Genomic DNA, 25,390 nt, shown 5'->3' on the forward strand with positions numbered 1-25,390 from the left:
TCTGACTGATGAGTTCTGGATAAATGCTATGCAAGAAGAGCTAAATTAGTTCAAGAGGAATGAAGTTTGGGACTTGGTTCCTAGACCTGAAAATGCAAATGTAATTGGTACCAAATGGGTCTACAAGAACAAGTCTGATGAAAGTGGAACTGTGACCAGAAACAAGGCAAGGCTGGTTGCACAAGGATACTCACAGATTGAAGGGATAGATTTTGATGAGACTTTTGCTCCGGTTGCTCGTCTTGAATCCATTAGATTACTTCTAGGAGTGGCATGCATTCTGTAACGACCCATTTTTCGTATTCGTATATTTTATTAAATGTTATTTTATTTATTAATTGGCTTTTATTATTTTAGTGAGCGACGAATAATTATTTAGCCGAGCGTAAGTTATTAGACGCGAGAACCTTTGTTTTGGGCTTAATAGGCGTGAGAGGCCATTTGGGCCTAAGCCACTTGAGCTTGGTTCATGACTTTAGGAAGTAGTATAAGTAGCAAGTCAAACCAATGAATAGTATCACAATTTATTTTCTTTGAGAAGTTAGAAGAGTTGGTAAGCAAGAGCAAAGCAAAAACCCTAGGAAGAGGGAGAGAGATCACGAGCAAGAGAGAAGAGGAAAGGCTCGGATCATCATCTTTGCTAAGGTAAGAGATTAGAATTCATGATTCTTGAGTGGCAAGGAGAGGGGAGATTGTCCATGTCTCCATTCCCGAACTCTCCCACTCAATTTCTTTTAGACTTTTGATTAAGCTTTTGTATGTGAGTGTGATGTTCTTCATCATCACTTTGTATGTGTTAATCACTAGCTTGATGCCATGAAAAATATGTGTGTGTTTGAATCATGTTTGAAAAGTTTATGAAAGTTGCTTAAAATCCAAGAAAAAGGCATGATCATGATTTTGTGAGGTATTTGGAGGTTTGTAAGGGATGATTAATGTTCCTTGATACCATATATGTTTGAAATTGCTGTTTATAAGAATATATAAACATGTTTGAATGAATTTTTGAGCTGATTCAATGTTAAACCGCCTTAGAAAACTCAAGAACAGATATTTTTCTGGTGTAGTTCGCTAAGCGACCAGGAGATTCGCTACGCGAACCTGCTCGCCACAAGCTCGCTACCTGTTCGCCATGCACCTGTAATCCTCTGACGTAGTTCGCTTAGCGAATAGTTCGCTACCTGTTCGCTACTGCTTCGCTTAGCGAACAGTACTGAACCTGCAACTTTTGTTAATGGTTGTAAGTGTAATTAGGCACTTGTAACATGGTTTAAGGGTATCCTTACTTGATTGTTGATACATGTTGATACTGTTAATGCTTATTGTTAATCGTTATATGATTGATAAACGTGTATGCAATAAGTTGTAGTTTAAAGTGAGTAATGTGATGTTTTGGCATTAATTTGTAATGTTAAAGTGAATGTGTTAGGATTGTGCTCCCGCATTCATAAAAGAGTAGCTTCGAGCTAAAGAATATCATATGGTTGATATGTGCATACATACATGCATTCATGATTGTATGTGAACATTGGAAACTTGGGTTCCAATAACGAAAATGGATTATGTGTCCATAATGAAGCCGAGGATCGGATTAGATGAATCCATGAGTCCAGAGTTGCTATCCAACAGGATATAAAACTGTGTTGGCTTATCCAAGGGAGATAAGATGGTTCGGTAAGTTCCGACATATCCAGCAAGATATAAAACTGTTCTTGGTCCACCGTTGGTGAGACACCTTGGTACCACATGCATTTAGTCATGTCTAGGGATGGCATGACAGTGAATTGATTGGCATTAGATTGCATTAGGGTATATGCACATTTACCTGGTAATCGTTATGTGACATTACTTGACTGGTTTTGACGTGTTCGCTGTAGGTAGCTGACTAGGTAAATTCCTATGTATTTAATACTGTAATTGTATGGCGTGAGTTAGAATATGTATGATAGTTCGAAAGTGTAAGGCCTTTCTTATGCTCGTATGATATGCGATTATGTTTTTCTAACTCTCTGCTTTGTGTTATTTGCTGGACCTTTGGGGGTTCAGATATTCAGGCTGAGGACTGTGCCGACGATTAGACTGCTGTTTTAGCTTGGTGTTGAAGTATCTTTTGGTGAGGAGACTTAGCATAGATTTCTCCTTTTAGTACTAGCTTTTGGTTAGAGTTCGTAAATAGTAACTGCTTTGGTAATGTAACATCGAGTCGGGGATTACGCTTGGCTTTCATCGTATATCGGTGTTACCTTTTTGATATTCTAGTTCTTGTATAAGTGACATCCTTAGGGATGAATATGGCTTATGTATATATATATATATATGCATGCTTGGTTTTATAGAATCCGCTGTTGCTTTTCATGTTAAACTTCATGACGCTCTGTGGGTATGCTTGTGTTTTAATTACCGCGTGGCACTCTGCCTTTACACTTGTTAAAAAGTTTTTAATATTACGTTTTTAAGGGTAGTATGGGTTAGGGTGTTACACATTCTAAAATTCAAGTTATTCCAAATGGATGTGAAAAGTGCCTTCCTCAATGGGTACTTAAATGAAGAAGTGTATGTGGAACAACCAAAGGGGTTTGTTGATCCAAGCTTTCCAAATCATGTTTACAAATTAAAGAAAGCTCTATATGGATTAAAACAAGCACCTCGAGCATGGTATGAAAGATTGACTGAGTTCCTTATTAGTCAAGGCTACAGGAAAGGAGGAAATGACAAGACTCTATTTGTGAAAGAAGATCAAGGCAAATTTCTAATAGCACAAATCTATGTTGATGACATTGTCTTTGGAGGAATGTCTAGTGAGATGGTACATCATTTCGTGCAGCAAATGCAGTCTGAGTTTGAGATGAGTCTTGTAGGTGAACTAACCTACTTTCTTGGACTCCAAGTAAAGCAGATGGAAGATACTATTTTTATCTCCCAAAGCAAGTATGCAAGAAATATAGTGAAGAAGTTTGGTATGGAAAGTGCTGCTCATAAAAGAACACCTGCAGCAACCCATTTAAAGCTTACCAAAGATGAAAAGGGAGTTGATGTAGATCAAAGTCTTTATAGAAGCATGATAGGAAGCTTATTATACCTTACAGCCAGCAGGCCTGATATTACTTTTGTTGTAGGAGTATATGCTAGGTATCAAGCTGAGCCAAAGATGAGTCATCTTGCTCAAGTGAAAAGAATTTTGAAGTATGTGAATGGTACATGTGACTATGGAATCCTATATACTCATGGTGAGAATTCTATGCTAGTAGGGTATTGTGATGCTGATTGGGCAGGTTGTGCAGATGATAGAAAAAGCACCTCAGGAGCTTGTTTCTTTTTAGGCAACAATCTTATATCTTGGTTCAGCAAGAAACAGAACTGTGTATCTTTATCTACAGCTGAAGCTGAGTACATAGTTGCAGGAAGTAGCTGCTCCCAGTTATTATGGATGAAACAAATGTTGTTGGAGTACAATGTGGTACAAGATGCTATGGCATTGTACTGTGACAATCTTAGTGCCATCAATATTTCAAAGAATCCTATCCAACATAGCAGGACGAAGCATATTGATATTAGGCACCATTTCATCAGAGATCTTGTTGAAGAAGGTATTATAACTCTTGAGCATATTGCCACTGAAGAACAACTGGCTGATATTTTTACTAAGGCTCTAGATGCGGTCCAATTTGAAAAATTGCGAGGCAAACTTGGGATTTGCCTATCTGAAGAGTTATAGCAATTATTGCAAGTGTGGCGTGCAGTTTTCTCTTCAACTTATTTAGTAATGCACGCTGTTATGGGTAATGTTGAAACATCTGAAGATTTGGTAAGAATTGTGTGTTTGTTGATGATAAGGATGTTTCTTGTGGTGAGAAAGTATTTGTCAGAGAAAGTTATGTGGTGTTCTCCCCTGCTGTGTTTAACATTTGTTGGTAATGATATTAGCGCTCCAACTGAGGTCAAAGACGACTTTGTGTTGGAACATGTCAAGAAGAGTGTTCCTGAGAAAGATGTTGTGTAACACCCGAACCCATTATTTTAATAATTCTACCTTTATTAAATCTTTTTCAAAATACGCAACGAAAAATTGCAATTTAAGTTATAGAATATTAGTTCTAGGTATTACACTCCTCTTTACAAAATAATACTAACATGATTATTTAATAAACACTCGTTTTATACAATATAAATTTCCTTATAAAATATACATTTTTCCAATCTAAATACATGAGTCATGAATGACTCTATATACTATATACAACCCTCTTTCCCGTGTCACAATCAGAGCGGAGCTTCACCAAAGACTCGAACAACGAAACACACATATCCTGTAAAATCTGGACCCCCAACGGTCCAGCACATAACACATAAAAGAGAGTTAGACAACATACTCAAAATATACAAGTGTAAGTAAACTTATACTTAAACACTTCATCAACATTCATGCATATTCATATATCATGCATATACTTCATTTATAAGCATACATCATCAATCTCATTCAATTATAAGCTACAAAAGGTTATAACCAAATATCAATCATAATTCACAAGATATTGAAGCCAATTACATTTAAAAATCATCGGACAATCAACACCTACATCAAGTCTAACACACATAGACAATTATCACAAATTCCAAACATATGTGTCACATATCAAGTATTAAATAATGTACACATATCCTAATGCAATCTAATGCCACAATCTTCATGCTATGTCCCCTAGACATATCTAATGCATGTGGTACCGTTTCGTCTTTATTAGAGTATCTCACCTCTAATATTCGTCTTTATCGGATAAATATAATCCGATATCCGTCTTTATTGGAATATCCAATATACAACAACAAAATTCATGAATGCATGTATATGTTTTTCATGAATTCACCAACAATTATTTAGCATAAAGCTCGTCATTTACTATGTGGAACACTATCCAACATACGTCATTATTAAGATTAACAAAACCTTAATATTCGTCATTTACAACATCATACATGATTAACAATCGTTATAAGCATCAACAAGCATCAACAAGCATCAACAATCATGTAAGAATAAGACACTGATTTGAAACTACATGCAAAGGAAGATAGCAGATGAAAAATTGGTGAAATCTGCAGTATTTCCGCCTGGGGCGGAAATATTTACGCTTGGGGCGGAAATTTACGCCTGAGGCGGAAATGTTTACGCCTGGGGCGGAAAAACATCTGAAAGGCTGGCTGCTCACTGTTCTGCCGTTTCAGGCGGAAATTATTGTGCCTGGGGCGGAAAAACTTGCGTTTTCTACACAAAAACGCCCAAAAATCCCATTTTTCATGTTATAAATCCCAAAAGAGTTTGTATTCAAGCATAACAAACATGGATGAACACAAAAGGACAGTCCATTTCTCAGATCTACATCATAAACATCGAAAAAGTAAAGATTGAACACTTTTTCATCAAAACTCTCAAGAACACCAAGTTCTTGAGTTTAATCTTTCATAAACTCGTTTTTTAATCATTAAACCGTTCATTAATCATGTTAAAAGCATGTTAAACATAATGAGAACCTTAGGAACGATTTCCATCAAGAAAATCCATTCCAAGCTAAAACGAAAATGGGGTGGAGGAAGTTCGGGTGAGGAGAAATCGACATTCCCCCCTTCCTCGTAGCACCCACGAATATGAAATCTACTCTCTTACCTTAGATCGACGAACTCCCGAAGATTGCTCCTCGAATCTCCCCTCCAACCTCTTGCCCTAGCTCTCCTCTTGCTCTCCCTTCTCTCTAGCTTTCTCAAGAACAAGAAAAATGAAATGTTCCCTCTCTTCCCCTTGGCCATATGGCGCCCTCCTCACAAGTCCATAAGGCCCATTGGGCCTCAAGCCCAATTGCTTGGCCCAATAACACGTTAACTCACTCTACTCGCTTAATAACTAAAGTACTCGATAAATAACTTAAAGTTACTATCTTACTTAAAAGCCACGTCACCAAATAATTAAACACTTAAATAGTGAATAATAAATTTGGGTCGTTACAACTCTCCCCTACTTAAAAGATTTTCGCCCTCGAAAATTACGCTACTAAAACAACTCCGGATAACTCCTGTATCCGACACTCCAACGAAACGCTCAAAACACTACACATTACCAAGTTTGACAAAATTAGTTTATCCCATCCAACACAATTTTTGTCTGTTTATCAACAAGAGATCAAGGACGGCCAGTTCCTCAATTTGCCGATAAATATTCAACAATCATGATATCGGCATAAACCATTCTTATCAAACCGCTAAAACGTCACACTACTAGAAAAAAATTAATCTGGGACGGAATTTTCCGTCGCACAGTAGTACAAATTTCCGTCCCGATTTCATTTTGGGACGGAATTTGGGACAAAATATTTTCGTCGCAATTCGCTCGTCGCAATTTGTTGGGGACGGAATTTTTACTTCCGTCACACATTCGAGACGGATTTAGGGACGAAATATAATTATTTGGTTATACACATTAATACATTCCGTCCCAATATTGCGACAAATTTCTTAATTTCCGTCCCAATTTGGCGACAGATTACTTGCACTCCGTCCCAATTTATTTATTTATTTCCAAATGTTGGGACATAATTATACAAAAATTCCGTCACAGATAAATTATGGGTGACTGGTTTTATTTATAATTTTTCCACCTATTAATGCTTTTATTAGTTTAAAAAATTCATCCCAAACTACAGACTGTTTGCAAACATCAATCATTCCATATAAACATAAGTATCTCACATAACAAAAATTCACCACAAACTACAAACTGTTTGCAAACATCAATCATTCCATCAGAAACATAAGTATCTCAATAACAAAATATCAAAGTTTTATCAATACATCCAAAAGGTTGAAGTTCTAATAACTTGAAGGTGGCTACAAAATTTCATACTTTAAATAATTTTCTACATTCCAAAATCATCAAATATTACTTCATCTAAATCCATTAAATCCGTATCTATATTTGCATGTTTAGCTTGCAGCAATCCTTTTATAATCAGTTGCCTTAGTCGCAGATAAATGTAGGCCAAAAAATATGAAATGCCTCAAGCATAACAACAGATTAGCCAAACAAGCCCAAAAACCACCAGCACAAAACAGATGCTCAAAACAGAATCCCAGCTGCAGAGAGAAAAAGATAGGCAACATTAAATCTCAGAAATCCAAAACCAAGGTCAGGCTAAACAAAACAAACCCAAAAGATACACTAGTCATCTAGCTAGAGAACTCAGAATCTTAAAAACAAAACACTTTTCTTATAGATTCAGAATTAACTAGTTGAAAAAAAGAGAGTAGCAAATATGAGTAATAAGAGGAAAACAAGCCTAATATTAAACATACATCAACCTCAAATTATAGTAATAGGATAACAAGCATAATAACACATTAATATCACATCCAACTAAGCCTTAAATTACTTGAACATTGGATTGTTAGATATCTACAAGTCTCGACTTTTTTCTACTTGCACAAACCAAGTTAAAACCAAAGGGGTAAATAACTTCATAACAAAACACTTATAACAGTAGTATACAACTTAAAATTCACAATGAGTACACTATAAATTAGCTTATTGTATCCAACATATTACTACCAATACTCCAATTCTAATCATGACACACCAGACCCTTGATCTACTAAAAAAGAAGCACACCTAGAAACAAACAAAACACAACCAAACTACTAGCAGGAAAAACCAAGCAAATAAGACATCCATCATCAACACCTTTGATTCATGTAGCCTAACCTTTAAGCCACATACCAGCCCTGTACCATAACCAATATATACTCCACACCAAACCCCCATAGATATAGTCCACATACAATATGAGAAGCATAAAACAATCGACTTGAGTATGTCATTCAACTCCACACTAGACCCTCACAATTATGTCATTCATAGAATACAAGAAAATATCAAATGTATATCATGTAAATTACTTTGCCCACACCATTATGTCAATCCTAAAAAATAAAATCATTGCAGCACACAAACTTTAAAAGAAAATAAAAACAATTTTGTCAAGTCATTCAATCACATTGTCTCGTGATGTAAAATATTGGTTTCAAACAAATTATCTTTTTATAGTTAAATCAAACAAATTTTTATCATCATATAGAGAAGTGATAAAACAAAGAAATCATAATAATAATATATGTGAAATTAAAGAATAAAAAAATTGAAGGGTTGGGTTTGAGAACTTACATCAACTGTTTAGCAAGAATAAGAACTTAAAAACTTTCTCATTCCGATTAGATTTGTACAGTTTTTCTTTCAACTCTAAACAAAGAAAATAGGCAAAAATGTCATAAAATGGATAATAGAGGGAGCAAATGAGTAAAGGGGTTGATATTGCATAAGCAGAAAACAAAGTAATAAGGGTACAAGGTAAGTAAAAGAATTGATGTACCATATAGACAAGGTATAGCTTTATTTCAGCTATTGTTCCTTTCATTCCATAAACTAGGACAGAAGATTTGCTAAATATATATAAAACAACATAATCAAGAAAGAAAACCAAAATCAGAACATAAAACTAATGAGCAATTAAGAATACTATACTATTACGAGACACAACAAGTAAATAAATAAGCAAATAAAATTATGTTAGAACTATCAAGTAAAAAAAGTAAATTAACAAAATAGTAATAAGTTAGAAATACAAACCCTAATCTTACAGTCATACAAACCCTGCTCAACCAATTCCTCCTCGCCGCCACTGCCCATTTCCAACAGCAACCTGTTTAATGATGTTATTGAAATTTTCACTTTCGTTTTCGAAAATGCAAAAATATAAATAACAGATGGTCTTACTTTCAGCGTGGTAATGTATCTGGAATTAGGAGTTTGGTGGAACTGAACAGAGAGAATGACGGAATGAGCGCGAAATAGAATGGAAAAACACCAAATTGAAGGGGAAAACACCAAAGGGAGAATTAGGGATAAGAGGATTAGGGTGAAGAAAAAATATAATCGCATACCTTGATTGAAGACAAGCACAGATGAACGAGATCTCGAAAAGGAAGAACGGGTTCAAGAAGAGAGCGATTAAGTTGAGAGGAGGAGAGAGTGGTGGCGTTGAGACGAGGAACAAGAGCGATTTGCTATTTTCTTCACAGCGATTAGGTTTTCTTCTCTGTTGGAGAGGAATTTTAGATTTTAGATTTTCTTCCAACCCTTTTTTGTTTTTGTTTTACTCTTCCAACACTTAATCTACTAACCCCTAAGTTACTAACAATTATTTTAACACTTACCAAAAAAAAAAAAAATTATTTTAACATTATTGGCGCCAATATTCCCCCTCTATTTTTCAGTAAATTTTTGAATAAAATACAAAATTTGTCAAAATATTTTACTACCAATTATTTAAACCTTATTGGAGGCAATATTCCCTCCTTTATTTTTCAGTAATTTTTTAATAAAACAAAAAATTTGTCAAAATATGAGACTGAATTAAAATTCCGTCCCAACTTTGTGACAAAAATGTCAATCCGTCTCAAATTGGAGACAGAATATACATTCCATCCCAAACTAATAAATGATTTTTTAATAAAATATTAAGGATAGAAAATCGTCGCAAATCCCGTCCCAATTTAATTATTTTGGGACAGAAAAAATTTCCGTCACAAAATTCCGTCCTAATTCGATTTTTTTCTAGTAGTGTCAACTTTGCACGAAACATCTATAGACTCACATTCTACGGTACACATAATGCTACCCACAACAAGTACAACTAATCGAACACACTCCGAAAAGATACTCCCGTGGAATACTCCATAACTCCACAAATCCTATAAATCTCTGATTCCCTCATGGATCACTTAACCGTGTTACATCACTTATTCATATTTGAATCTTATTCAAACTTATCACTCGATATTTCAATTCCAACAATCACTTGATGACCAACATTCTCAAACTTCATTGACACATGCTAAAAACTACCGTCTCTAACCGTCAAATTCCTTTTCTCACATATCTCCAATCATTGAGTCGAATCCTAACACGACTATTCAGTTCCCAAGTAATCTCTCAACCAACATTTGCATTCCTTAACGCAACATTTTCCAATACCACTTCTCTTTAATCCCTTAGAAATTCGCTACTTCAGAATTAGACTACCGCCTAAAATTGGTTCTCCAAACAACCATAACGTCTATCTCGTTGACTCCAAACGTTGATCACGGTCGTTTCGTGGTCAAATAATAATTTAAATAAAAAGTAATACAAGGCAGTTAACCTTGGTCGTCTCCGAAGACTCACAATCGGTTTATCTATATTAGAAACAATTCAAAAACTGTAAATTATGGGGGGTTTGGTTTGTTAACAGAACGTAAGAAAAATGTGAAATTTAATTGGTTTAAAACGATCAATTCATGGCTTTAGGTAACTCGTTCTTGATTCTATCATATGGTTCACAAAGAATAAATTCGTTATATGCTTATGTTCTGGTTGATGTATAAAACCGAATTAAACAAGCGTTACCAATTTTATACGAATTCCATTCAAACAAGCGTCAAATGCGTTCAACTAATCATAGGCAATAGTAAGCAAGCGTTACTAATGACAGAATAATATCCTTACTGAATTCAATCAACACTTTTTGCTAAGCGCTCAAAGTTTATGTCAATTCCTATTCAATGTAATCTATGCAAGCGATAAACTAATTGAATAACACGGAGCGAATCAAATTAAAGTGATTAAGCATCATTATAATTCAACTTCATACTGAAATAAAGAACATGGAATTGACATAACAGAACATAAATATAAAACGGAATTTGCTATTAAAACAGACCTCAAGAATTTAAAACGAGTTCCTTGCACCAACGAATTGAAAGAAAGATTTAGTTCTCCATGTAAGTGGTGGCTGCTCTAGGGTTTCTTATTTTCGTGAACAGTGAATGACTAACCCTAGCTGCCTTATTTTCGGTTTAAATAATACATGGAACGGGCCTTAAAACAATTGGGCCGAAAAATATAAAGTTGTGCTGAATTAAATTCGTCTGGAACATAAACGCAGTTATTTGACACACTTGCGCTCCGAACTGGGTTTTGGTCTCAACATGAAAGTCGTAGCTCTTGATCTCAGCTTTCCAACGCATCTTCCCGCGCCTCAATCCGATATTTGTAACTCCAGTTGTGACCTGCGGACCGGAAGGGTGTCAAAGTGCTATTTATTCATAAATTAAGTCCGAAAATAAAATAGAGTTAGAAATAAACTTAAATATAAAAACACCTTAAAATAGTGAAAATAGTAAATTAAACCATAGGAATACACTAGTACAATAGTAGAAGAATGTGCATTAAAATGTCTCCCACTGTCAACCAAAGTAATGTCAAGATCCCTCTCTAAAACTACCATTCTAGATGCTAAGCTGTCATTCTTTTCCTATAATTTTGGACTTAACTAGAATTTCAGACTAGGGGGGGCTATTTCTTTTCAAGAGATCCAAAGCTTTTCAACATCAACTCAGGGGCAACTACCTTCAAGCTTTATTATAGTTTATTATTATTTATTGTTTTTAAGCTTTAGGTACTACTCCACCTTTTCACCTGACGGGATCTTACTTGTAATAAGTCCAACCTGTTACTCAGAGTAGAGCATCCTACACAGCACTTGTTCCTCCAGTTTCGGGCACAGGAACTTGTTCCTCCAGTTTCGGGCACAGGAACTTATTATATTCATTAGTTTTAGCTCTTAAACAGTTTCCCTTTTTCTCAATTAATAGCAATGATCGGTCTATCTGTTACTCTAGCCTTTCCCCCACACTTAGTTCTAATCATACCTCCATTATATTCAAATTAGAGAACTTAGTCTAAAGAATAAATATTTCAGAGGTTTATCTAGACATTACTAAGTTTGACAGTGTTCAAGCAGTTGTGCATTAAGTTGCAAAGACTATCATGTCAAGTATCAAAACAAAAAAACTCCAAAAATTTCACTGACCCTACAGCTATCTGCCCTAGCCTTAGAACATGTGACTACTCATGATAATTTATTATTATTATTTTTTTTTTAATTTTTAATTTTTATTTTTTAACACAAAAATGTAAAATGTCCCTCCCCCACACTTAAACGAGACAGTGTCCGCAATGTAATAATAACACAAAGTGAGAGTAAAGGAAGGAACACACCCGAGGGGCTACGGTGTAGCTGCTGGGTAGAACGGCTTCTCCAAGGAGAGCTCTTCAACATGTCCCTCTTCTTCAGGCACCGAGCTTTCATGGAACAGCTTCAGTCGCTGTCCGTTTACTTTAAACACCTTGTTAGTACCTGCACTTTTGATTTCTACTGCACCATGAGGGAAAACATTAGTAACAACAAAGGGGCCAATCCACCGGGATCGAAGTTTCCCAGCCATTACTTTTAGGCGGGAGTTAAACAATAAAACCCGTTGGCCCACAGAAAATTCCTTCCTAGAAATCATTTTATCATGAAAGTGTTTTGTTTTCTCCTTATAAATTTTAGAGCTTTCGTAGGCTTCTAGCCTAAGCTCTTCAAGCTGCTGTAATTGAAGTTTTCTTTCCATACCTGCTTTTTGCATTTCCATATTACAGCTCTTCACCGCCCAATAAGCACGGTGTTCGATTTCTACAGGAAGGTGACATGCCTTACCAAACACAAGTCGATAGGGGGACATCCCAATTGGAGTCTTGAAAGCTGTTCTCTGAGCCCAAAGTGCGTCTTCTAGACGGCGGCTCCAGTCCTTCCTATTTGGCTGCACCATTTTCTCTAGAATTTGCTTAATCTCCCTGTTCGAGATTTCAGCTTGCCCATTAGTTTGGGGATGATATGCGGTAGAAACTCTGTGCACAACTCCATACTTCCGGAGCAAAGCTTCCATGGTGCGGTTACAGAAATGCGTGCCTTGGTCGCTTATGATAGCTCGGGGTATTCCAAACCTGCAAAAAATATTGGACCTGACAAAATCTGCAACAACTCGAGAATCATTAGTCCTAGTGGGGATGGCCTCCACCCACTTTGAAACATAATCAACAGCAAGTAAAATGTAGAGAAAACCAAATGATACAGGAAAAGGGCCCATAAAGTCAATGCCCCATACGTCAAATACCTCACAGAAAAGCATAGGTTGCTGAGGCATTTCACTCTTTCGAGTGATAGCTGTGCCTGCTATTTGGCACTCCTTACAAGTGCGGTAAGTCTCATAAGCATCCTTGAAAATTGTGGGCCAATAGAAACCTGCGTCTAGGACTTTTCTAGCAGTTCGTTGAGGGCCAAAGTGTCCCCCTACCGGAGAAGCATGAGAAAGATGCAAAATAGATTCAATCTCACAGTCGGGAACACACCTCCTAATCACCTGATCACTACCAAATTTCCAAAGATATGGATCATCCCAAACATAATATTTTGCATCACTCTTGAGTTTGTGAATTTGTGTCCTAGATGCACCTGCAGGAAAAACACCAGCAACAAGATAATTAACAATATCAGCAAACCAAGGAGTCACCCCATGTAAAAGTAACAGCTGTTCATCAGGAAATTCATCCTGAATGGGGAAGATATCTCCATCACGTTCAATCCTGCTCAAGTGGTCAGCCACTAAATTCTCGGCTCCACTTTTGTCCTTAATTTCCACATTGAATTCTTGAAGCAACAACATCCACCGAATCAGCCTCGGTTTTGCTTCAGGCTTCTTTAACAAGTACTTTAAAGCTGCATGGTCAGTAAAAACAATAACCTTGGAACCTAGCAAATATGATCTGAATTTATCAAGTGCAAAAACAATAGCTAAAAGTTCCTTTTCAGTGGTGGTGTAATTAGCTTGTGCGGAATCTAAAGTCCTAGAAGCATAATAAATAACATGGGCGGCTTTTTCCACCCTTTGTGCAAGAACTGCTCCCACTGCATAGTTAGATGCATCACACATGATTTCAAAAGGAATGTTCCAGTCAGGGGGCTGAATGATGGGAGCAGAAGTCAGTGCTCTCTTCAAGAAATCAAACGCCTTTTTGCATGCATCATTAAACTCGAAAGTCACATCATTTTTAAGCAGGTTTGACAACGGGAGGGCAATCTTGCTGAAATCCTTTATGAAACGCCTGTAAAAACCTGCATGACCAAGAAAAGAACGAATCTCGCGAATGCAAGATGGGTAAGGTAGTGTAGAGATCACATCAATTTTTGCAGGGTCAACTGAAATTCCTTTTTCTGAAATTATGTGACCCAATACAATTCCCTGCTGAACCATAAAGTGACATTTTTCGAAATTCAAGACAAGGTTAGTTTCAATGCATCTTGACAAAACCAAGTTCAAACTAGTCAAACATGCATCAAAAGAAGCACCATAAACAGTGAAATCATCCATAAACACTTCCATACAGTTTTCAATAAAATCAGAAAAAATACTAATCATGCATCGTTGGAATGTGCCAGGTGCATTGCAAAGACCAAAAGGCATCCTCCTGTAAGCAAATGTGCCGAAGGGGCACGTAAAAGTGGTCTTTTCTTGATCTTCAGGTGCAATATGAATCTGAAAGTAACCTGAAAAACCATCAAGAAAGCAATAATGTGATTTACCTGCCAACCGTTCAAGCATCTGATCAATGAATGGCAAGGGAAAGTGATCTTTCCTAGTTGCCTGGTTCAACCTCCTGTAATCGATACAAACTCTCCAGCTGTTCTGGACTCTAGTGGGTACAAGTTCATTTTTTTCATTTTTCACCACAGTGAGTCCAGATTTCTTAGGCACAACCTGTACCGGACTTACCCAATTACTGTCAGAGATCGGATAAATAATACCTGCTTGTAACAATTTAGTTACCTCCTTTTTCACAACATCAAGAATCAAAGGGTTGAGTCTCCTTTGGGGTTGTCTCACCACCTTAGCTCCCTCCTCAAGGTGAATACGATGCATGCACATTGTGGGGCTAATGCCTGGTATGTCAGCTAAGGTCCATCCGATTGCCTTCTTATGCTGCCTCAAAACCTGCAAAAGCTTTTCCTCCTGTTCACAATCAAGGTTAGAAGAAATAATCACGGGTAGTTTTTCATTTTCCTCTAAGTAAGCATATTTCAAATTTTCAGGAAGTGGTTTAAGCTCCAAGGATGGTGGTTGTTCTATGGATGGTTTTGTTGGAACAGCCGGGATGTCAAGAGTTTCAACTGCGTAAACAACCTCATTGACAACTTCACCTTCGCCCTGCAAATTAAACTCGGCACAAGCAACACAAAGGTCAGTATCAGTACAAACATCACATGAGTAATCATCAGCTGAACACAAATCAGAATGAAATTCATCAACAATTTCAGAAAGTAGTTCTAATTGAAAAACAGAGTGCTCTTCCAGAGGGTATTTCATAGCATCGAAAATATTAAATTTCGCCACAATGTCACCAAATTCCATGGACATGGTCCCATCATCAACGTCGATTTTTGTCTTTGCCGTCTTCATGAATGGTCTGCCCAAGATGATCGGCGATCTGCTTGACTCTGTTTCTCCAGCCATGTCAAGGATGTAAAAATCTGCAGGGAAAATCAAGTCATTAACTTGAACTAGCACATCCTCCACCACTCCAACAGGGCAAGCATTGCTCCTGTTTGCCAGCTGAATCGTAAGACTTGTATGCTGCAAAGGACCAAGATCAAGATTGTTAAAAACAGAAGTAGGCATGACATTGATAGAAGCTCCTAAATCTAACATGCAATTTTCGAATTTTCTATCCCCAATGGTACATGGAATTGAAAAAGTCCCTGGATCCTTGCATTTCTGTGGCATGGCCTGATTGAGGGTTGAAACATTAGCTTTCTCAGGCACAGGTTCGAGTGCAGCATTAGACTCAATGAGGGCTGAAACATTTCGGCCCAGATTAACTCTCTCATTTCCTTTCACTTTCCTCTTGTTTGTGCACAAATCCTTCAAGAATTTTGCATATTTCGGAATCTGCTTGATCACATCAAGGAGAGGAATATTGACTGCTACTTTGCTGAATACATCAAGAATCTCCTTGTCTTCCTCCGCCTTGTTCTTTTTATTTTTCTGCACCCTTTGAGGAAAAGGGATTGGTGGTACATATGATTTTTCAGTCTCAGCGGTCTCAGCGGTCGCAGAAGGTTCAGGAACAGATGATGGTGCACTGGTTTTTTTTCTTTTCTCTGGAGCTGGAGCTGGTTCGGTCACTCTTCCGGATCGCAAAGTAATTGCACTCACATTCCCATTTGGGTTCGGAACTGATTGTGCAGGAAGGTTACCGGAGCCTTGAGCTTGTAGTTGGCCTATTGCATTGGCCATTTGTCCCATCTGCGTTGTCAGGTTCTGAATGCTAGCATCTGTTCGTTGTGCCAGTTGCTTGACAAGGTCTTCCAGTGAGGAAGTGGCTGGTGGGGCAGCAGGGGCTGCAGCTTGTGACTGATTCCCATATCGGAGGTTTGGATGATTCCTCCAACTAGGGTGATATTTGTTGGTGGAGAGGTCAGGATTGTTGTACCTGTTTTGATTGTAAAGGGCTGCTGCTGCTGCATATGCTTGAGGAAGCTCAGTTATTGTTTCATCTTGTAGAATGGGGCATGTATCAGTCGGGTGCTCAGAAGAAGTACAAATGCCACATACTTTTGCTGGTTGAGCTTTGCTAACTGCCAACTTTTTCACCAAGGTGGTGAGTTCATCAATTCTAGCATCAAACTTGGTTTCGAGCGCCTTGATGGAGGAAGACTGAATCTCATTCACACTTGCAGAATTATTTCTGGTTGTAAATTGTTGCGAGTTGAGTGACATGTTCTCGATCAAGGCCTTTGCAGCAGCTGGAGTTTTATCAACAAGTGCTCCACCACTTGCAGCATCCAAAATGTTTCGATCCATTGGTAGCAACCCTTCATAGAAATATTGGATGAGTAATTGCTCGGTGATCTGGTGTTGGGGACAACTGGAAACTAGATGTTTGAATCTTTCCCAGTACTCTGCCAATGATTCGTTTCCTTGCCTAATGCCGCATATTTCTTTTCTGATTGATGCTGCTCTAGAAGCGGGAAAGTATCTCTCTAGAAAGACCTTCTTCAGATCATTCCAAGTTGAAACAGAATTTGGCTCAAGGTAGTAGAGCCAGTCTTTAGCAGCACCTTGTAACGAGAATGGAAAGGCTCTCAACTTGACGTGGTCTTCCGTGATACCTTCGGGCCTCAATGGTGTGGAGCACACAACCTGAAATTCCTTTAGATGCTTGTGCGGGTCCTCACCTGCAAGACCATTAAACCTTGGCAACAAGTGTATTAAACCAGATTTTAGTTCAAAAGGTACATCAACTTCAGCATATTCAATACACAAACCATTGTAATTAACATCAGGAGCAGCAAGCTGCCTCAATGTTTGTTCAGCAGCCATGTTTTGATGTTCAAGTTCAGAATCAGAATTAAATAAAGTATGGAAATAGTCAGACTCAGAGTCAGAGATAGTGTTAGAATCAATGTTACCGGAGTGCACGCTATTAGCTCGGTTGAGCCTTTTGCGTGCGTGGAGTGTTCTTTCTATCTCAGGGTCAGGAAGCTCTAATTGGGACTGTCCAGCAGACCTGGTCATGCAAGAGGTGATAAACAACAATTACGGTAATTCCAACTATGTCCCTACAACGAAAATAGGTGAGTAAAATAGAAAACAGGTCAAACTGAATGAGAAAAAATCTAAAAATACCACGAAAATTCTAATTAACTAAAATAAAGATGACACAAATTTTTTTGGATTTTTTTGAAAATACGAAATCAGTAAAAAATTAAAATAAAATAGAAAAACAAGGAATTTGGGGCTGAGAGGGTGGTGTCCCGTTATTTTGTCCCAAAATACGGGACTTTGAACCCTGATTTTTTTCTGAGGGAATGGGATGGTCAAAAAGCAGAACAGACGCAAAATCAGCCCTAATTCGTCTATGAATTTTTTATACGGCAGACGCGCAATAACAAAAGAAACAACCAATTCTAGCAATTCTAATACTGAATAACACAATTATGAGTCCCCGGCAACGGCGCCAATTTGATCACGGTCGTTTCGTGGTCAAATAATAATTTAAATAAAAAGTAATACAAGGCAGTTAACCTTGGTCGTCTCCGAAGACTCACAATCGGTTTATCTATATTAGAAACAATTCAAAAACTGTAAATTATGGGGGGTTTGGTTTGTTAACAGAACGTAAGAAAAATGTGAAATTTAATTGGTTTAAAACGATCAATTCATTGGCTTTAGGTAACTCGTTCTTGATTCTATCATATGGTTCACAAAGAATAAATTCGTTATATGCTTATGTTCTGGTTGATGTATAAAACCGAATTAAACAAGCGTTACCAATTTTATACGAATTCCATTCAAACAAGCGTCAAATGCGTTCAACTAATCATAGGCAATAGTAAGCAAGCGTTACTAATGACAGAATAATATCCTTACTGAATTCAATCAACACTTTTTGCTAAGCGCTCAAAGTTTATGTCAATTCCTATTCAATGTAATCTATGCAAGCGATAAACTAATTGAATAACACGGAGCGAATCAAATTAAAGTGATTAAGCATCATTATAATTCAACTTCATACTGAAATAAAGAACATGGAATTGACATAACAGAACATAAATATAAAACGGAATTTGCTATTAAAACAGACCTCAAGAATTTAAAACGAGTTCCTTGCACCAACGAATTGAAAGAAAGATTTAGTTCTCCATGTAAGTGGTGGCTGCTCTAGGGTTTCTTATTTTCGTGAACAGTGAATGACTAACCCTAGCTGCCTTATTTTCGGTTTAAATAATACATGGAACGGGCCTTAAAACAATTGGGCCGAAAAATATAAAGTTGTGCTGAATTAAATTCGTCTGGAACATAAACGCAGTTATTTGACACACTTGCGCTCCGAACTGGGTTTTGGTCTCAACATGAAAGTCGTAGCTCTTGATCTCAGCTTTCCAACGCATCTTCCCGCGCCTCAATCCGATATTTGTAACTCCAGTTGTGACCTGCGGACCGGAAGGGTGTCAAAGTGCTATTTATTCATAAATTAAGTCCGAAAATAAAATAGAGTTAGAAATAAACTTAAATATAAAAACACCTTAAAATAGTGAAAATAGTAAATTAAACCATAGGAATACACTAGTACAATAGTAGAAGAATGTGCATTAAAATGCACTGATCAAACGTCATCTTCAATTCGCCCATAATCTGTCTATCCATTGAATTCTAATCAACTTTTGTCTTAGTATTCTTACTAATGACTCATTGTCTACTCCCAATATGACATCTAGAAAATTTCCAAAATTCTCGTCTAAAATACATTTTAAGTTATACACCAAATCACTACCGTTCCATCATCCATGATGAAACAATTTAAAATCCTTTACTCCATTATCACCAATTATGATCATACTACACCAACATCCACGATGCATCTAACAACACTAGTCTCCACTGACTTTCCTATTCCATAAATCCAAATTCCTTAGCAAATACTTACCCACTCTTATCTTTTGGGCACTGCAAAATTCTCTCCGACACTTACCTTAGGCATCGCCTTAAACTTCTCACAATATGTGTTCAAACACAACATCTACTCACATGCGCGGTAATCCTTTTCGCAAATTCTCACCTAGCATAAGTCACTTCCAACATGACCTCATATACTCATTCTCAACACGTTCTCCAACGGCTAACTTTCTTATTTCTAATCATTCTAAGATGTTACTACTCACTTAGCTTCGTCTCAACCTCTAAGACTCTACGTTCTCGTTCAACATGTGACACCAATTGTCCGGTCATTATCCAAATCCAATCACTCTTTCTTCGACAAGCCTCTCACAAAATCTTTCGAATCGTTATCCTACTTCCATCTTCGAATAAACTCGACTACTTATAGAATCCTTACTTCCAACGATTCAACAAACATACCAATCCTATTATGATATTTCTCAATTCCATTCTCATCTACTTTAAAACCTACTTCCTCTCCTCGATTAATTAACACCAACGGTTCACTAATCTTCACATCTCTTTCTCTAAGCTTCTCAAATCTCTTCTGAAAATCACTTCACACACTAGACTTAGAATTCCAAATTGTTCAACCAATTCAACATACTACCATATGCACGACTCACGTAAAACTTCTTACTCCAACATCCGGTACAACATTTGATCCACTTGGATGACAACTTACTTCAAAATCATCACCTCTCAAGAATCTTAATCACTTCCTCTTCCTCATATTCGACTCCTTTCGATCAAACAGGTACTTCAACTTTGGTCCACAAAACACGTCTCCATACTTTTAGTGCAACACACGATTTCCAATCATTCTGAATACTCTTCATCTCACTTAACCAATCTCACTAACGCCCCACGGCGAAACACTTGGTCCGACAACATCTCTTCTAGTAGTTTCTCACAACTCGTTGCTCCCATTCATTCCATTTCGAACAACGTCACCACTTCCTGAATATTCCACTTCAAGAGCATCTCTACTCATCTTATCTTCTCACGTTCGAAACATCTCGGAGGGATATAACCTTCTCCCCCACTTATCTCAAACCCACCTACACTCTTCCACTAGAACTTCTGGTGTTCACACCTAACGGTTCTATCGTCTCTAAACATATTCTTCCCAAAAGAAGAAACTAGTATCGACATCGTTTACACGCATGTCGCATACAGGGGCAAAACCTAACCCACGATACCTAAACACTTACACAAAATCATGCAAGTATCCAAGTAACCTATACTCCCCTCACTTCTCAAAGTTACGAAATCAAAACAACACAAGAAAAATGAACATTGCAACGCAATAATCCATATTCACATTTATTCTAGTCCTAACAAACACAAGAAGACAAGAAACTCACATCCAATCAACTTAGGACACGACATCAACAAAATAAAATTCTTGTCTGGCTCCCTCGCTTAGCAAAAGCTAGCGAGTTCCCGGCGAGACAAGTCAAAAACATTCACAGGATATAGCAAGACTTAGCGAGACTCAGCGAGGTTCATTCTTCGCCTAGCGAGCACATCCAAAAATATGGGTGCTCTGCTACGGTTTTGAACTTACGCTCACTAAACCCTCGTTTCTCGACTCACTAATCCACAAAATTCAAAACTTCAAGCATATAACAAACACAAACTAGGACACATTAATATCCTACTCTTCTCACCATTTTGAAAATTTAATTGTCACTTACTCAAAAGAAAATAACTCTATATTTTCACCAAAATCTTCAAGAAATAATATTAGTTTTTAAAATTATTTCAAATCGTCATCACCACAAGCAGTTTTATATCATGCTGGATCATCACATGCAGTTTTATATCATGCCGGATCGTCACATGCAGTTTTATATCATGCAGGATCGTCACATCAGTTTTATATCATGCCGGATCATCAACAATTAGCAAATAAGCATCAATCCATCAAGTTTAAACTACAAAAAGGTTAAACTCTACGCATATACAACTATTATAAACATAGGAGTATAGCACTCACACCATTACTCAACAAAAGAATGGATCGATTAATCCAATTCACATCACTCATAGTCCCTAAATGAACAACATGAATGATTTCACAAAACAAACAACACAAAATCGTTAGACAAACGCGACTGACACACAATACTCACTTGGTCTGATTGCAAAGACCTGCTCTGATCGACACATAACCCACACAGTCCGAAGACAACGGGGCTCTGATACCAATTGTAACACCCGAACCCATTATTTTAATAATTCTACCTTTATTAAATCTTTTTCAAAATACGCAACGGAAAATTGAAATTTAAGTTATAGAATATTAGTTCTAGGTATTACACTCCTCTTTACAAAATAATACTAACATGATTATTTAATAAACACTCGTTTTATACAATATAAATTTCCTTATAAAATATACATTTTTCCAATCTAAATACATGAGTCATGAATGACTCTATATACTATATACAACCCTCTTTCCCGTGTCACAATCAGAGCGGAGCTTCACCAAAGACTCGAACAACGAAACACACATATCCTGTAAAATCTGGACCCCCAACGGTCCAGCACATAACACATAAAAGAGAGTTAGACAACATACTCAAAATATACAAGTGTAAGTAAACTTATACTTAAACACTTCATCAACATTCATGCATATTCATATATCATGCATATACTTCATTTATAAGCATACATCATCAATCTCATTCAATTATAAGCTACAAAAGGTTATAACCAAATATCAATCATAATTCACAAGATATTGAAGCCAATTACATTTAAAAATCATCGGACAATCAACACCTACATCAAGTCTAACACACATAGACAATTATCACAAATTCCAAACATATGTGTCACATATCAAGTATTAAATAATGTACACATATCCTAATGCAATCTAATGCCACAATCTTCATGCTATGTCCCCTAGACATATCTAATGCATGTGGTACCGTTTCGTCTTTATTAGAGTATCTCACCTCTAATATTCGTCTTTATCGGATAAATATAATCCGATATCCGTCTTTATTGGAATATCCAATATACAACAACAAAATTCATGAATGCATGTATATGTTTTTCATGAATTCACCAACAATTATTTAGCATAAAGCTCGTCATTTACTATGTGGAACACTATCCAACATACGTCATTATTAAGATTAACAAAACCTTAATATTCGTCATTTACAACATCATACATGATTAACAATCGTTATAAGCATCAACAAGAATCAACAAGCATCAACAATCATGTAAGAATAAGACACTGATTTGAAACTACATGCAAAGGAAGATAGCAGATGAAAAATTGGTGAAATCTGCAGTATTTCCGCCTGGGGCGGAAATATTTACGCCTGAGGCGGAAATTTACGCCTGAGGCGGAAATGTTTACGCCTGGGGCGGAAAAACATCTGAAAGGCTGGCTGCTCACTGTTCTGCCGTTTCAGGCGGAAATTATTGTGCCTGGGGCGGAAAAACTTGCGTTTTCTACACAAAAACGCCCAAAAATCCCATTTTTCATGTTATAAATCCCAAAAGAGTTTGTATTCAAGCATAACAAACATGGATGAACACAAAAGGACAGTCCATTTCTCAGATCTACATCATAAACATCGAAAAAGTAAAGATTGAACACTTTTTCATCAAAACTCTCAAGAACACCAAGTTCTTGAGTTTAATCTTTCATAAACTCGTTTTTTAATCATTAAACCGTTCATTAATCATGTTAAAAGCATGTTAAACATAATGAGAACCTTAGGAACGATTTCCATCAAGAAAATCCATTCCAAGCTAAAACGAAAATGGGGTGGAGGAAGTTCGGGTGAGGAGAAATCGACATTCCCCCCTTCCTCGTATCACCCACGAATATGAAATCTACTCTCTTACCTTAGATCGACGAACTCCCGAAGATTGCTCCTCGAATCTCCCCTCCAAGCTCTTGCCCTAGCTCTCCTCTTGCTCTCCCTTCTCTCTAGCTTTCTCAAGAACAAGAAAAATGAAATGTTCCCTCTCTTCCCCTTGGCCATATGGCGCCCTCCTCACAAGTCCATAAGGCCCATTGGGCCTCAAGCCCAATTGCTTGGCCCAATAACACGTTAACTCACTCTACTCGCTTAATAACTAAAGTACTCGATAAATAACTTAAAGTTACTATCTTACTTAAAAGCCACGTCACCAAATAATTAAACACTTAAATAGTGAATAATAAATTTGGGTCGTTACATGCTGCACATGATGCTACAACATCTGCAGCACGGGAAAATTTGGATAACATCGTGATACCCGAGTCTCCAGACGATGTTATTGTTCCTGACAAAGAAAAGGGTTCTGAAGCAACTACTACTGATAATGTTTTTCATGATATCTATGTGATCCCGTATGTTGATGATAGTGGTAAAACTATGTTTGTTCCTTTGAATGTTGATGAATCTGCTGAGAAAGATTCAAATGTTATTTATGTGGACAATCTCAACCTTACTGAGAGGACTCCTGCTTCTAGTACTAGGAGGTTAAGATGCAATGCTGGTAAAGGTGTAGCTGTTTCTAATGTTTGTAACGACCCAATTTTCATATTATTATTTTTATGTGTTAAAATATTTTATTTAACGTGGCATTTTAATTAAGTTAATAACTTGAGTTATTTATCGAGTACTTTAGTTATTAAGCGAGTAGAGAGAGTTAACGTGTTATTGGGCCAAGCCAATTGGGCTTGAGGCCCAATGGGCCTTGAGTGTGTGTGAGGGGGCGCCCATTAAGGGCAAGGAAGAGAGAGAGAAATTCATTTCTCATGGTTCTTGTGTTCTTGAGAGGAGAAGAGGAGAGCTTGGGAGCTAGGGCAAAGGGAGAGATAGGGATTCGAGAGCTTCGTCGTGTTTTCTTCGAATCCAGGTAAGAGAGTAGATTTCATATTCGTGGGTGACTCGAGGAAGGGGAGAATGTCGATTTCTCCTTACCCGAACTTCCTCCACCCCATTTTCGTTTTAGATTGGAATGGATTTTCTTGATGGAAATCGTTCCTAAGGTTCTTAATATGTTTAACATGCTTGTAACATGATTAATGAACGGAAATAATGGTTAAAACGAGCTTTCTAATGGATTAAACTCAAGAACTTTGTGTTCTTGAGAGTTTTGATGAAAAAGTGTCAATCTTTACTTTTTCGATGTTTATGGCGTAGATCTGAGAAATGAACTGTCCTTTTGTGTTTAGATATGCTTGTTGCACTTGAATATGAACTTATTTGGGGTTTATAACATGAAAAATGACTTATGTGAGAGTTTTGAGAGTTTAGAGTTTGAAATGAGAAATGTAGAAAATTGTTATCTATGAGGTCTGAACCTTTACGTGCAATTTTGACCTCTTTTCGTTGCGAACTGGTTTTAGTGGCCAACATAAAAGTTGTAGCCCTGTTTGTTAGCTTTCCAACGAGTATATGTGCGTCTCCATTGGACTTTCGTAGCCCAAGTTATGATCGTTGCAATGAGAGGCTGTCCAATAATTTCCGCCTGAAACGGCAGAGCAGTGAGCAGCCATCCTTTCTGATGTTTTTCCGCCCCAGGCGTAAATATTTCCGCCCCAGGCGTAAATATTTCCGCCCCAGGCGGAAATACTGCAGTTTTCACCAGTTTTTCATCTGCGATCTTCCTTTGCATGTAGTTTCGAATCAGTGTCTTATTCTTACATGATTGTTGATGATTGTTGATGATTGTTGATGATTGTTGATGCTTGTTGATGATTGTTGATGCATATATTGATTGTTAATCATGTATGAAGTATAAATGAAGTATATTAAGGTGTTAATCAACTTAATAAAGAAGGATATTAGAATTATGTTATTCTAATAAAGACGGATATTAAGGTATTGATTATCTTAATAAAGACGGACGTTGGATAGTGTTCCACGTTATTGTTGACGGGCTATATGCCAAAATT

At 37.1% G+C, this 25,390-nt stretch overlaps 1 protein-coding gene across 1 annotated transcript; it reads right to left on the reverse strand.

The window, feature by feature from the left end:
• Nucleotides 1-15,511: 15,511 nt before the first annotated feature.
• On the reverse strand, nt 15,512-17,538 carry LOC123905317. The gene is made up of 3 exons (XM_045954924.1): nt 16,953-17,538; nt 15,702-16,835; nt 15,512-15,594 (listed from the first exon to the last, which is right to left on the reverse strand). The coding sequence occupies exons 1-3, from the start codon at nt 17,536-17,538 to the stop codon at nt 15,512-15,514; spliced, it is 1,803 nt and encodes a 600-aa protein (XP_045810880.1).
• Nucleotides 17,539-25,390: the final 7,852 nt, after the last annotated feature.

The sequence above is a fragment of the Trifolium pratense genome, linkage group LG2, assembly GCF_020283565.1.
Source record: "Trifolium pratense cultivar HEN17-A07 linkage group LG2, ARS_RC_1.1, whole genome shotgun sequence".
Taxonomy (NCBI): domain Eukaryota; kingdom Viridiplantae; phylum Streptophyta; class Magnoliopsida; order Fabales; family Fabaceae; genus Trifolium; species Trifolium pratense.